The sequence below is a fragment of the Atheta coriaria genome, unplaced genomic scaffold (genome assembly GCF_025399875.1).
Source record: "Atheta coriaria isolate IRGN ID8LTWV9N9 unplaced genomic scaffold, Caltech_Dcor_3.1 hic_scaffold_4_pilon, whole genome shotgun sequence".
Taxonomy (NCBI): domain Eukaryota; kingdom Metazoa; phylum Arthropoda; class Insecta; order Coleoptera; family Staphylinidae; genus Dalotia; species Dalotia coriaria.
This window is the reverse complement of record NW_027045446.1, coordinates 8004980-8020236: the sequence shown is the minus strand read 5'-3', so window position 1 is coordinate 8020236 and position 15257 is coordinate 8004980. Positions and strand designations below refer to the sequence as shown.

Genomic DNA, 15257 nt, shown 5'->3' with positions numbered 1-15257 from the left:
TTTTTCGACCTCCTAGAAAAGCTTGTGGACGAGCTCAAATCTTCGAAATGATCCACTGTATGAAATGCCGCACTTTGGTTTAAACAAAATGTGCATGTGTTACTGCTAAAACTAAAATTTACTGTTGTGTCAATTGCCGTTAAAAAAGCATGGTCCAATTTAGGAAACCGCGCGGTCCAATTTAGGAAACCGGTTTCTTAATTTGGACCAAAAACACAATTTTTTTAAATTGAAATTTGAGGGGTATAAATATAATTTTTACTTAACCCAAAAATATCATTTTGTTGGTAAGCCTTGTGAGTTACTTTTCCGCTACTTAATTTTTATTGACAGTTTATATGTGGCTCTATAAATCAAAAAATATAAAAATGGTCCAAATATGGCTACTTTCCCCTATATCAAGATGCCCTTCTTATATATTTAATTATTATTCGTTGAAATCGTTAAACTAGAAGCAATTTTATTAAAAAAACCATCAATAAAAATTTCGTCGATTTTATGCTGTTTTTCGCGTTAAAACGCTGATTTAAGCTCAAAACGTGCTGTTTGCTATAATAAAAATTTTCAAGCATTTTAGATCATTGAAATCGTTAAACTTGAAGCAATTTTATTAAAAAACCAACATTAAAAATTATTAATTATTATTCTCCAATAGATTTTCGTGATTAAATATATTTTTAATTACATTTATAGTAGGTATTTATACAATATTCCTCGTGAACCAATGTTACACTAATACAATTATTTTAACATTATTATCTCTTTACTAACCAGACAGTTAAACAATATTGAATTGCATTTATTTTTATACTTTTAGTTGATTAGAGTCATATAATCATCCAACACAAATGGTGAAACGCTAATATTAATAACCTTCTATATTTAAACCTGATATTCCGACATGAGTCGATGTTGACTTAATAACTAACACCTTTCCAAATATAGTAAAACACATTACGCACAATATATCATCATTATTCAGCTACCTGTTCGGATGATAAGCATGAATAGACACTCATTTAGTATTTGGTATCGGCCACAATTATAGCTTATCTGGTTTGTTTCCGATATACCTGTGTTTATTTACCTAATACTACCTTCATCAGTTGCAGTTGCACTCTGACAAACAACAAATATTTATAGAAATATACTTTCCGGTTATGTCTAAACATCTTCATTCATGATTTTTGTATTTGTTGAGTAGAGTGAAGTGTCTGGTGTCTAGTTGACTCCTGTCACACACTGTCACTGAAATTTACCTAAACTATTCGGACAATGAAATTCTCCAAAGAGATAATGCCATTCTTTCACATTTTTGTGCGTTTGTAATTGTTTGTTTGGACATGTTTACCTAGCTTACCTTTGACTTACCTATATCCGTTTCAGAAATAAAATGTAGGCAAAAATAGTTTTGGTAAAGCTTACAAAGTCAAATTTATATTCTATTTGGGGTGCTTTGGTTGTATTAGTGTGGATGGTTGGGTAGTTTGCATATTGAGGATGCTTGAAGCCTGTAAAGCTGGTGCGGATTTGAGGTTTACAGGCCATTGAGTGTTTTGCATGTCGTTTGCACCCTCGACGGGTTGTCTAGTATTACAGATAATAGCAGATGATGCGATAAAAGATAGACCCTTTGCGATTTACAATCAATTTAACATTTAAATCAGTATCTTGAGAATATTGGATATAGTAAAATAAAAAATATTGTTATTTTATTAAATTATTAGCTTTTGCCATCGACTTCGTCCCGGTAGTGTTTAATAAAAATGTAATTTGTTTTTTACTCTCTTGTTCTAGACATAGTAGGTACGTGTCAATTCTATCAACAAGATTCGCAATTTTCTATTAAAGAAATTAATTATATAAAGAATTGCTAATAATGCACTTCAGCGCGCCATCTCGGATTCAACTATTTAACTATAACTAAGATTGAATCTCAATACCAACTTTTATCCTATAGAAAAGGACTGTCTTTAAGGTTTTCTCGGCAATTATTCGAATTTTTCTTGCCGTTAAAACCATCCTCGAACTTTAACAAACATTTTAAAAAAAGAATTGGGCAAATTGATCTAGGCTTTGTTGAGTTATGCGCTTACCAACAGATTTTGCGATTCATTTTTAGGTTATAGATTTATGAGAATATTTCGGTTTTTAAGGAAGTTTTTGACATGTAAAAACGTGGTAATTAATATATGCGTGTTCAAAAAAGTTATACAGAGCTATTATCAAATTATCACCAAACACTACTTCGAAAAGTGTTTGTTTTGAATAGTTTTCTTTCTCACAAACGCATTATCCAACTATACAACCAATTAAAGACACGATTGACATGTTACACGTTAATTTATTCCGTTTTTGGAATATCAAACATGAAATATGATTTGGACAAATTTTTTTACTCAAATTTTGAATGTTGGGAGTAAAATTGAGATTTGCTGTGGATTTTGTAGCTAATATTGGTTGCCTAACTCGCTTAATAACCTTAATTCTATGTTGTTATTTTATTGTATTTCTTTAATACATTAATAACTAAAAATATTATTAGTTTAATTTGTAATTGACATTGAAATTTGTATATTGCCAGATTTGTGGTTGATGGTTGTTCAAATAACACGCGAATAATGTCATCAAAATGAGATTAACTTCGTTACGGCCGATATACAGGAACATTTTCAAAAGCTCAAAGCGCTGTCAGCATGCGGTGTAACCCGTTAAGCGCTAAATTAAACCCCTTTTCATATTATGACTGATTATTCCATCAAAATTACACCAAATTTAAATCTCTATTGATTCTACGCCTGGCGTTTTCAAACATATTACAAACCAAACATCACATAATTAAAATTATAGTACCTATTTTCAACACTATATTATAAAATGGCTAAAATTTTTGCAACTTTGGAACTAGACGACGACTGTGTCGAATTGTGCTGTAACATTCATAATTTTGTTTGCTTAGAGCTTTCACGCGGGGATCGCACCCGGGTTGGCTGAGTTTTTCAAAAGGCGAACGGAAAAAAAGGCGCGCATGGTGGCTGTAATCGGGATAACGCGGCAAGCGAGCGAGTCGAGGCGAGTCGGGGCGCTGGGAGCGCGCTGAGCGTGCTAATGGGCACTGACGGGAAGGTTGATGGATCACTGGGAACCCCTGAGTAAACAGCGCCGCCATCGCCATGCATATGCGTCGGGGCGAGCGACGCCGAAACAGCAGCCATCCAGGCGGTCGCGAACACAATGCACCGCAATTTCATTGTAAGCATACTCATAACCCACCCAAACCCTACAACCCAAACCCATGTGTGATGTGTGAGTATAAGTGCATTACGAACCATAATCCAAAGCTAAATTCATATAATACCTCTAAACTTAATCTAATTCAACATCAGACACACTGTATGTATTTCTGGTATTTTTTGCTATATTAACACTTGTAGAAATATCTACAATACTAGCGGTTGGAAAGGAAGTGTCCGAAAACGGTACCGTCACCAGCAGCAGCAACAAATAATGGCCGGGTCGACACACGGACCGATTAATCATCTCGAACCGACTGACAAGAACGACGAGTGAAGTTGAAGTCGGCGCTAATTGAAAACTCAAGAAACGCGGGCGCGACGTGCGCACGGAGGACATGCAGGACATGGAGGTGCCTCCATCGTGCTGCTACATCATTGGCACGAAACGCGCTCGGCACGATCTGGACAACGGGAAAAAGTAATCGTTACCAGCAGACAGCTTGACACCTAATATTTACACCTTCTTATGCATCGACGACTTGATGTTTCAATTAGTACGATAACAAAATTTACAGTTACGAATTTTATGATTAAATCTTCCAAATCATTATAAATTACGTTAAAAGACTTTTTACTTACTAAACAATATGAAAAAATGGTAAAAACACATAAAAATCACATTATAACCTAAAAATTTGTGTTTTGTTGGTTTTTAGGTTAGTTTTGTATACATAACCATACATTTGATTAAATTTTTACGTTTTATTAAAATTTCCAGATGGTAACCTAATAATTTCTTATTCTTTTGATGTTTTTGCGTCGTGTTGAATTTGGTCCAATGTTCTTTCAACAATTTCCAAGAATTGCGCACGTTTGCACAGTATATGTGTACGTGAGTGCATGCGTCGTGTCGCTCTCATGAGCTCATTGTACAGCGAGCTACCGTAATGCCGCTGTAAGGCTGGTAAAAGGAAACAAGGGAACGGAAAGAGCGGTGTTCGGGGGTGGCGGCGCACGAGTAGCCAGCAGCTCTCTGACAACCGCATGATGGATCGGACTGTGCGAGGGCCGCCATCACCAGCGCACAATGCCCATGCTCAACCGAAACTGGGAAAATCTACGTGTCGATCGGCCAAGACTAGAATTCTAGACAAAAAACACGAAAATTCAAAAATTTATTTTTTTAATTACGAAGGTATTTTTGCGAATAACATAACCTCAACTGTAGTCCATTTATAGTTGTAGTATTTTAGGTTAAATTTAGGGTGATAGAGGCTGGTGGAGAAGCCTGGTGTAAAGATGAAGAATCAAAGCGTGAAGCGTTTGATGTATTTGATGAATTCATCGCTGAGGTTCTATTGCTTTCCGTTGATGCTTGTCACGCATCTAGGCGAGGACATAGCGGGCATAGAGCGAAGCCACTCAGTCATTCGCCTGTCGAATGTGTAATAAGGACAATCCGAACAATCGCCCGAAATGAAAACGTTCAATGGCGGTGGCATTCATCTGACGCATTGCAGAAAGTGTCGACGTTTGCATCGGTGGCACGTTCGTGTACAAATCTGCCCCCAGTGCTTTTTCTTCTGTAAATTTTTGTAAATCTTTTTTGAACGTGCGAATGAATATGACATCTGTCTTGATTTTCCCTTTTTCTTGGAGAATCTATTTTAGCATAGAAGGTTTTAGTTAAAATTTTGATATTTATATTAAAGATTCAAAAGTCAATAAAATAAGAAATTATACCTATAGTGTAGTCTAAAATCAGTTAATAACATAGTTATTCCTATAATATTTTGGTGCTATGAAGATTTGAATAAAACTTGAATCAAATTGGTATTTTTACAGGCTTCTTATGATTTAATATAAGCTAGATTAATTCTCCAGTACTAAAATTGTAAACTGTGCAATAGAGTTGTTGTGCCAATGTCCCATATCCATTCGAATACAATGTTACAATGATAAAATGTGATAAAAGTCCAATTTGATCAATATAAATACATCGATGCGCCATCTACGAAATAGTAGATTTAAAATTTGTGCCTAGAGCAGCTTGTGTTGTGAGGTTGCGCTTACACAGGAATCGTCTACTCTATTTTGTAAAACGTGCTAGTGTTGTTGTCCTTAATGCTTTTGAGATGGCGTTGCAATGTACTTTTTAACTACGAAAATCTAAAGTTGTAATAGTGTTGCATCAAAATAACACATCACAAATATTTGTGTTGTGACGTTATGATTCACGTATTATGTATTAAGTCACAAATAAGTTCAAAAAACTTTATTGCTATAATCTAAATTTTTTTGGATGCAATACAAAAACAATTACAAAAATAAGCTGTATAAAATACTCATTTCATTAATATCCTCCTTGGAAATCAATGTGGGCATCATGATGACCAGCCGGGAGACCAGTGCCTGTGCTTGGGACAAATCCACCAGAGCTTCCACTTTCAAAACTTCCCGAGCTACCAGATCCACCCTCAAACGATGTACCAGATGAAATAGTAGAGCCTCCTCCAAAGGCTCCTCCACCATTTCCAACAAAACCACCTCCAATACTACCTGTACTAATACTGCCGCCTCCAATGCTACCACCTCCATTGCTAGTACCTCCTACAGTTCCACTGATAGATCCAACGCTGCCTCCATTACCATTATCAGTATGCCCAGTGACATAGATGCTTCCTGGACCACCATTACCAGTGTGGTGGATGTCAATGTGATCGACATGAGGACCACCTCCATTGTTAACCGGGACTGGAACCTTGACGTAGACAGGTACTCTGACTGGAACTGGTACTGGTTTGTCAACATGAACCGGGTATGGTCTTGGAACGGGCACTTCAACACGAACAGGTTGTGGTACTCTGACGTAGACTGGCACACGTACTGGGACTCTTTGAGTGACATGCACTGGGTATGGCCTTGGTACTTCCACTGGGACGCGGACCTCTACTGGCACTGGCACCTTTTTGGTAACATGTACTGGATAAGGACGTGGTACAGGCACATGGACCTTTTCAAAACGGTAACTGGGTAGGGTTTTGGGATTGGAATACCAATGGCGTTGGTGACGGTGTTCTGGGTATGTGTATGACTGTGGACTTTTGTAGCAATAATGCGACCAGTGGTTTGATGAGTATGAATAGATGGTCTGCTGGTGTAGTAGTTGGTGCTGTATGTGTCAGATGATGGACGGTTGCTATATCCATCGCCATAGCCGTATCCATTGCCATAACCATTACCATAACCATTGCCATAACCAGTGCCGATGTAACCATTATCGTTTCCAGTTCCAATGAAGCTATTATCATTATTATGGAAATGGTTAATGTTGCCGCCGCCATTGTTGTTGTTACTTCCAATATCTAAATGGTAATAATGGTCGTTGGGACCGTAAGAATGCCCTTCATGACTGTGACCATGACCATGGTCACCTCGACGAGTGGCGTACCTTTTGGTCTTTCTAGCTGGGGCTTGATCTTCAGCAAAAGCCAAAGCCACCAACAGCAGTACCTAAATTAATAATTAAATAATATTTAAATAAACAAGTTTTACAATTACAAACAAATAAAACTTACCAAAAAATATTTCATCTTCAGTCTTATTGTTGTTTGTTCTTGGATCAGAAGAACTGTTTGTGATGCTGTGTTCCTTCCAAGTCGATGCTTTTATACAAAAATCTTCTGTCGGGCAGGTCTACCCCGCCAACACTCAACGAAATTCAAAGTTTTTAGAAAATGCAAAATATCAAAAAGTCACCTGTTACCTCAGTTCATCTATAATTCTATGGGCTGCATTAAGTGTGGCATGCGACGTTTCTTCCGTTTCGCCGCTTCTCGATTTCATTACAAATGCAGATGAGGCTGCGGTCGGCGCAGTTGGTGGTGAGACGTATTTCCACGCAAAATTCGGAACAAGAATGTCGCTTTCTTTTGGTGACATTATCATGCTTATGGTTTAATTAATTCTCCTTTTTCACAAAAATAATGCGTTATTAAATTACACAAACCTGAATGACAGCATAAAGATAAAGAAACATCTGAGACTTATACAGAGTGTTACATAAAATTTAAATTTAAAAAAATCCAAGTCAAATAACGTATTTGTTATTCATAAAACCTTAAAACAAGTTTGAAAAAATCAAATAACATAACATTTATCAATATTTATTGATCACCTTGTATATTTATTCATTCATTAAATTATTTCCTAAATATTTATGATAAAATGAAGTAATAAATACTTCTATGCATGTTTTTGCCAAAAATGTTATTCTTTTGTTGCCTAATATGTAAATTATTTGCAAAATGCATTTTTTTATCCGCTAGTCATCGTTTATTTATTGCACAAAATGTAACACACCATTAAAATCCATGGAGAAAGTTCCTATGAACTCATTCATACCGCAAATAAATTAAGACAATGACTAGCTCCGCTGCATAAGAAAAAAACGTCAATTAATTTATTATTTATTTTATTTACATTAACATAATGTGTCTGAATGTCGATTTCAATTTAATTTCGTGGTAAATATTCTGGGTTTTCTATATTAAATGTCAAATTAACATAAAAATTTCACAACGTTGAGTTTTATGATAAGAAAAATATATTTTCATGAAGTTTACATAACTAATTACAATTATTATCAATTTATATTATATATTATACATTCATGCGTTGAGAAGTGTTTCTTTGTGGTATGTTTACTTCTTCTTGAGTGGTCCACCAGATTGGTAACCGGGTGGGCCGTAGACAGCAGCAGGTGTGCCAAAGGAAGGAGCTGGAGTTGGGTGGAACTCCTGGAAGTTCTGATTGCTTCCGGTGTACTCCTGGTAGTTACCTGTGTTTGTTGGTACAGGTACCCTGATGTATACTGGTACCTTAACCTGAACTGGGTATGGTACACGTTTCTCAACTGGGTATGGTCTTGGGACTTCAACGCGAACAGGTTGGGGTACCTTAACGTAGACTGGGACCTTCACTGGTACCCTCTGCGTGACTGTAACTGGGTATGGCTTGGGTACTGGTACTGGGACACGGACCTCAACGCGGTATGGTACTGGTTTAGCTACTTGAACCGGGTAGGGTTGTGGTACTGGCACTGGTACCTTCTTTACAACTGTAACAGGGTAGGGTTGTGGTACTGGTACACGGACTTCTTTGGTGATGATTTTGGGAGGTTGGACGATTGGTTGAACATTCGGTTGGAAACTGGGTTGGGGAAAGCCACATCCAGAACTGGTGGAACTGGAAGAAGTGTAGGATCCACCACAGCCATTGTATCTAGGGTATCCTTGGGTTTCAGTATTGATAGGTGCAGAAGAACATCCACTACCACATCCTGACCCAATTGATTCAGTTAAACCTGGGTTGTAGCCGGTACCAGTTGATCCTGAAAAACTACCACTGCTTGAGAATCCATTTGAGGAACCAAATCCGTTGCTATTGGTCAATGTATTACTATCTCCATTAAATCGGGTGTTATCATTGCTGAAGTCAGTATTACCACCAGTAAAACCAGTGTTTCCACTGAAACTGGACCCGCTATCAAAGCCAGAGCTACCAGAGTTGATTTCAGAGTTACCAGCGTTAAATTCGCCATGATTGAAGTTATTGGCGTAATTATATCCGCCATTTGGAGTGTATTGTTGACCGCCTTGAATTCCTTGCTGACCTCCACTGAATCCATTGAAACCAGAATTGAAACTAGCAGATCCACCAAAACCACTTTGACCTTGACCTGATGTAGAGAATCCAGCAAGTCTTGCTTGATCAACCTGACCTCCTAGCGACGCACCGGAATCTTTCGGTGCATCAAAACCAGATTGGTAAAAATGATCAAATTGACTCTGAGGGGAATTCAAAGGTAAAGCTTGGTTGGGTCCCAATACTGGTGAATCCGGTATAAGATCACTGTCCCGCTTGATTTTAGTTGAAGGTGCCGCAGGTGGTTTCAAACCCAAAGGTGTTGATGGTGTTGCTGGAGGTGTAGCTGTTGTTTTCCGCAATTGTTCAGCGGAAATCAACCCTACCAAAGCTACTAATACCTAAAAAAGCAATAAAAACGATTTTTAATTATTTATCAATTAAATTATTTTTATTTTTAAATTTTAGAAGACTTACCACAAAGAAACGCATTTTCTTGCTTAGCTTGTAACGCTGAAAGCGTTATTGGACGATGAACGTTGGAATGTGAAGTTTTTTTGACTACGTGTACCTTTTATACCTAAACTCTTTTGTTGACTTACAAATAATGTTTCGACGTAAGAAGATCATAGAGTTTAAAACCACGTGAATTGTACTCATGCACAAGATCTGTTCTTTTTTATTTGCAAGTTAAATTAGACACACGGCCAAGAAATGAATTTTGTCACTTTCTTTCGACCCAGCGCGCAAAGAAGAGCAAATATTAAATGTGGGCACTGTTCACATCTCACACCACGAATAAATATTGCACAGTTTTTATTTGTGTTTGAAATTTAGTAAAGAAATACGGAAATAGTTACGAAGCAACTTTCCCAACGTCAACGTGAATATACATTTCAACTTCAGTAAAATTAATAATTTATTACAAATGAAGAAGAAGATCAATGAAGCTGACCATAAATATTAATTTAAGCAAATTTATAACCTAAAAATGTATTTACATTTTTAATTAGCTACTTATACAATAAATAAATCCGACTTTCTTCAAGGTGTGAATTGGGAATTTGATACGCAAATATTTGACACGAATGGAAAATGTGATTATGAATTTCACTTTCAGCCTTCGTGTATTTACATTTTTAATTTAGCATCAACCTCCAACAATGAATTCTTTGTTCGGCGTTAATAAATTTTAGAATATAAGAAGTAATTCTAAATGGTTAACACTTGTTGTTTGCAGAAATTTGTCACATAACCTAAAAAACGCGTTTATAGGCAACTGTAATGGCACTATGGTGAATTCCTCTGTATAAATTTTCAATTCAAGTAGGATTTGTGATTTAACGAACCGGGCGGAAGTTACTTCAAAGAAATAGGGAAGGCGTCGGCGTCGCGACGCCCAAACCGACGACGGGTTGATTTATTACGCGTTTGCAGAGTCTCATGATCGAGATTTACTACGTTTTCTTTTGCACTCGTTCGCCATTCATACTTTGCCAAACCTACATCTCTTATTCATTTTATTATACAGAATGTTTAAATATTTCCCAAACAAAATTTCGACGTATTGTAACAATTTTGTTTTTATATGTATTTTGTAGTAAATTTAAATATTCTGGTTGAATTTTGCAATTAAAATGTAAATTTTGATTCGCTTTCATGTGGTTTACTATAAATTACGATATGTGTGGCTATGCGCGAGTTGAGTATGAGTTATCCGACATAATGACGTAAAATATGATATGGCGCGAGCACAGAATTGGCTGGCGTCGAGGCAGGAAGTGAGATAATTTACAATACGTCGTTTCGCGCCAGTGACACAATACCCAATACACTTTTCATCTGATTATTATGATTATTACGTAGTTGACGGTCTAGAAATCGAATTAAGACATTGTGATCGTGAATATATTTGAATTTTACATTTTTATGAGTAAAAATAAAAATGTCACTTTCTAAAAAATACAGCAAATAAAATATGTTTCTTCGGTTACATTAGGCACGGACGCATTTCTGACGCTTTGTAGATCTGTCCAATTCGCATTTCTCGAACGAGTTGCACTTGACATTGCCGCAATACGATCCTGTTGCTCCAGCTGGAAAAAAACATGTTATTTTAGTAAAGTATTTCGTTTTTTGCACGAAATGTTAACTTTTATGTGTTCATATCTCTTATTTATTTCTTATCATTTCTCAGCACGCGTGTGAGATGCCATTGCTACCGCGCGCCATGTTTTTGTTCACATTTTACGAAGCGACATCAAACAACCATCATCGAATAAATTGTCGGTGGTGTTGCAGCGTTGCGAGTAGTAAAGTAACCGCCGCCGATGCGTCATACACAAGCAACACCACATCAAAGACTCAGATACACAAAAAAAAGTTTGCTTTTTCTGCGCAAGGCAGCCGAGTGAAAAATATGGCGTTCAGAAGCAAATGTCGTTCGCTTTTTCACTCGCTTCACCTTCCGTCCCCACAGATGCGCATTTTTTCGCTCGGTTTTCCTGTGGATAGTTTTTTTCTCGTCTCCAAGAGTTATAATACTTTTTCGGCGCGAGTTTTCGCACGTCTGCGACGTGCTTCCTACCACACCAAAGTAGTACATAGAAAAGCATGCTGGAAGACAAACTTTTAACTAACAATTTCGTGTTGGGAAAGTCAACAATGTCAAACACAAAACAAGAACACAAGAAGTAAACTTGAAGTGAAAAATTATCAACAACAAAGAAATATTTTTTATATAAAGCACACAACTTACAGCTTGATCCTTTGTAGCCATTATTGGCCCCGCTTTGTTGGTTGGGTTGCGTGCAGGACTTTGTGTTGCATATATTCGGGCAGCATTTTTGCCCGAAACACTCAGTATCGTCCTTGCACTTTGGTGAACACGATTGCATTTTACTGCTTACCGGGCAATTCGCTAAAAATGAACAAAACATCAATTAATTACTTTTATTAAAATAGATGTTTATAGGCAACCATATATACACATTGTGAATTTATGTGGCAATAAAACTAATCAGATGTAGTTATATATGTTTTGTTTTATTGCTTTATTGATAACAAACGGTTGTATTTGATCGTAATTTATCCCATCTAGCAACTGCTGGGCTTCATAAGCGCACCACACATTTATTGTTTAATTATGTAACGCTTAATTTACTGCTGTAATTACAGTTACGATAAGTAAACGTTGATTAGTATCCTATTTACTGTTTCATTTTGTGTTCCAATAATAAATCCCATCTTGTGGCAATTATAATATAATTAAAATATTTATATCTTCCAAAACAGTTTAAATTTAAACAACTGCAGGAATTACTTCATCCGGACTGGGCGTGAAACATGCCATTCGTTCACAAGCATCTGGGCAACAAACTTGTTCTCTAGGACAACAATAATCTGTAAAACAGTGTCGGAATGGCATCGACATATCACATTCGCCAGTTATACGAGGACATTTTCCAGGTTCTTCAAAAATTTATTATATGAATTGTTTTTGATAATTTAATTGATTTTACTTACTTTGTGCATTGATTTGAATAAGATTTAACAATACTACTGCCACAAGAAAAAATATTACCGATGTTTTCTTCATTTTTAGACGCGCAATTTGTAACAAGTGTATGCTTGACAGTAATTGCAGAATTAAACAGTTCATTGATATTTTTAAACTTATATATAAATTTGTTTATCTGTAGGTTATCACTCTATGTCATTGAATTGTAATGTAAATAATTCTTGGAATGTTTGAACCTAAATAACTATATTAATGCTTTTATAATATTCATCAGCTGTCAATAAAATTTCCCAATTCGTCAATAATATTCTCAATTTTAATTTTAAGAGACAAGATAGACTAATAATAAACTTAACCCTTATCTAATTATATAATTACTAGCTTTTGCCCACGATTTTGTTCCGGTAGTGTTTAATAAAAATGTAATTTGTTTTTACTCTCTTGTTTTAGACATAGTAGGAGTATGTGCCAATTCTATCAATAAGATTCGCAATATTATTTTAAAGAAATTAATTATATAAAGAATTGATAATAATGCACTGTAGCACGACATCTCGGATTCAACTATTTAACTATAATGATTTAATCTCAATGCCAACTTTTATCCTATACAAAAGGGCTGTCCCCGGTAATTATTCGAGTTTTTCTCGCCGTTAGAACCATCTTTGGACTTTAACAAATATTTAAAAAAGAATTGGCCAAATTGGTCTAAGCGTTGTTGAGTTATGCGCTTACCAACAGATTTTGCAATTCATTTTTATATTATAGATAACTATAATTAATTCCATATCTTATTCAATATCTTATTTCCTTTTCCTTGATCTAAAATATCTTTTTACCAAAAATGATAAAAATTGCTTCCGTGGTTTTTCCGTAAAAGCGTCGCAAACACACATTGTTTTGAAATTTAAAATACAACATGCAGATAAATCAATACTGTGATAATTATGCTAGACCTCAAGTCAATATCACGCTAGATTCACATGGAAGAAAGCAAGCAAAACCGGAAACAACATCAAGCAAAGCAATTTGCGTTACGTCCGGGGAGTAATTCCACAGAAAACGCAGTAAATAACACATTTGAGTAGCTCATTGCAATATACAGCCTGTGATCAACCATTCCATAAGCTTTCCAAGAAAAAATAAAACCCATTCAACATTTAATTTACTACGAACTATTTTACCGCAATATAAAAGCGTATTACTCGCAATTCATTTCCGTGCTATATATTTGTGCGTGAAATTAAGAAAGTCACCGCTTTGACTTGGTTGATCTTAGGGTTTACTCGTATTTGCAAGCGCCCACGCTGTTTGTATTGTTGGTTGCCGCTTAGCTTGCAGTAATGTGCGAATGTAAATAAGTAGGAATTTCACGTACACATTTAAGAGCGTTGCGAGGGCGAAATAAAGAGCGAATTCGACGGGTTGGGAAAATGCGTGAATGCGTTTTATAGCTTCATATTAAAAGGGCACGGGCTGGGGAGAGAATAAAGCTCGTAACTAACCATCATCCAGAAAAACAAAAAAGTCTTCGACGAAACAAAAAGCACAAAAAAGGTTTAGGTGGAAATAAATTAAATTAATTAAAATATTATAATGATGACAGTTATTTTTTTGGTTGGTACTTACGGCTGACTGCAGCATGAGTCCATGTTTGACAAAGGACGACGATTAACACAGCTGAAAGGACGAGTTTTGCTAAAAAAAAAAACAGAAAAATAAAAAAAATTCATTAATATGAAGAATCATTATTAAAAACCTTATTTTTTCATTTAAAACAATTTAATTCGTTGAAAAATGCGTAAAAAATAAAATTTTTAATTAAATTTGTAAATATTATTAATATAAACAATTATATACGACTAAAATTTATACTTTGATTAAAAACTGGATTAAATTCTGCGAATAACTCAAACATTTCCTATTTTTTTAGTTTTAACTGAAGTTGTATTCATGTAAAAGCTAAAAAATCAATATTTTTTTATCTACTCACCCATTTTATTGATATTAACCCAATTTAATTCTTTGTTAGTTTAATACATAGATCGTGATCTGCCTGAACACTCTACAATTGCACTGTCGCTTGTTGCTTGCTGGTTGCGTTGTGTCGTAATTCTCAATTTTCAATTCAAATTGCAATTGCGCGCGCTTGTCGTTAATTTAGACCTATGTAGCACTTGCAGTTAACAACAAAACACCGGCGACCGTTCGCGCTGGCGATGAATTAAATGAAGCTACCGCGGCGTACGTTCCTCGAATTTATAGTGAATGGCGATGCATTCAGGTATAAATATTTACATATGTTCCATTTATTTCGTTTAGTTACACTCGCGTGACTTCTTTTGTGACATTTGTGTGTATCTATTTCATTTCAATCATTAAAATCAATCAGATTAGCAAAAAATATAAATATATAAACGCAGGAGATTAAAATTTATATAAAAAAAAGAGAAACTATTGATGTAAAAAATTATTATGAGTCATAAAGTAATAACAAATAAGTGGTAGTCATGCTGGAGGCAGTGGTTCACCTGTTTGCTTGCTGTGAGACTCAGTTTTTGTTTGTGTTCACTTTATTCCGAGAATTTTATTTACTGCTGCGTGTAATGGTTAATGGTTAATAGTTAATTGTTTGTCGATAATTATTATAATATCTCGTGTTTAATAGCCGTGGGCGTCATGGCGATTAGTCGTATCTGAGAACACGAGAAGTAAACGCGTAAAAAACTTGTTTTCTTTTGATTTATTTATTTCTAGAAGTTTAGTATTAATGCTTAGTTAAACAAGTTTAAGGAATAGTTTTATGGAGGTTTAATAGTTGAACCTGTTGCACAAGCCCGTTTAAATTCGCAAAT

At 35.6% G+C, this 15257-nt stretch overlaps 2 protein-coding genes and 1 long non-coding RNA gene across 3 annotated transcripts; all 3 read right to left on the bottom strand.

Moving 5' to 3' along the window:
* Nucleotides 1-5589: 5589 nt before the first annotated feature.
* On the bottom strand, nucleotides 5590-10629 carry LOC135790873 (uncharacterized). The gene is made up of 4 exons (XM_065301159.1): nucleotides 9360-10629; nucleotides 7943-9283; nucleotides 6479-6749; nucleotides 5590-6413 (listed from the first exon to the last, which is right to left on the bottom strand). Exons 1-4 carry the CDS (start codon nucleotides 9372-9374, stop codon nucleotides 5590-5592), a joined length of 2451 nt encoding a protein of 816 aa, XP_065157231.1. The 5' UTR covers nucleotides 9375-10629.
* Nucleotides 10630-10772: 143 nt separating this feature from the next.
* LOC135790477 (waprin-like protein) lies at nucleotides 10773-14637 on the bottom strand. The gene is made up of 4 exons (XM_065300696.1): nucleotides 14396-14637; nucleotides 14032-14100; nucleotides 11641-11802; nucleotides 10773-10978 (listed from the first exon to the last, which is right to left on the bottom strand). The coding sequence occupies exons 1-4, from the start codon at nucleotides 14397-14399 to the stop codon at nucleotides 10878-10880; spliced, it is 336 nt and encodes a 111-aa protein (XP_065156768.1). The 5' UTR covers nucleotides 14400-14637; the 3' UTR covers nucleotides 10773-10877.
* On the bottom strand, nucleotides 11907-14025 carry LOC135790478 (uncharacterized). Its single transcript, XR_010547793.1, has 2 exons — nucleotides 12408-14025; nucleotides 11907-12353 (listed from the first exon to the last, which is right to left on the bottom strand). It is a non-coding gene; the product is annotated as an uncharacterized lncRNA (long non-coding RNA).
* Nucleotides 14638-15257: the final 620 nt, after the last annotated feature.

Bases quoted from the DNA above. Each gene is read 5' to 3' on its own strand.
- LOC135790477 (XM_065300696.1), bottom strand. The intron at 11,803-14,031 runs GTAAGTACCAAC...GTTCATTTTTAG, and splicing joins GACTCATGCTGCAGTCAGCC to CGAATTGCCCGGTAAGCAGT. The intron at 10,979-11,640 runs GTAAGTTGTGTG...GTTTTTTTCCAG, and splicing joins TGGCTACAAAGGATCAAGCT to CTGGAGCAACAGGATCGTAT.
- LOC135790873 (XM_065301159.1), bottom strand. The intron at 6,750-7,942 runs TAAACATACCAC...TTATTAATTTAG, and splicing joins GTGGACCACTCAAGAAGAAG to GTACTGCTGTTGGTGGCTTT. The intron at 6,414-6,478 runs GTAATGGTTATG...TCATCTGACACA, and splicing joins TGGTTATGGCAATGGTTATG to TACAGCACCAACTACTACAC.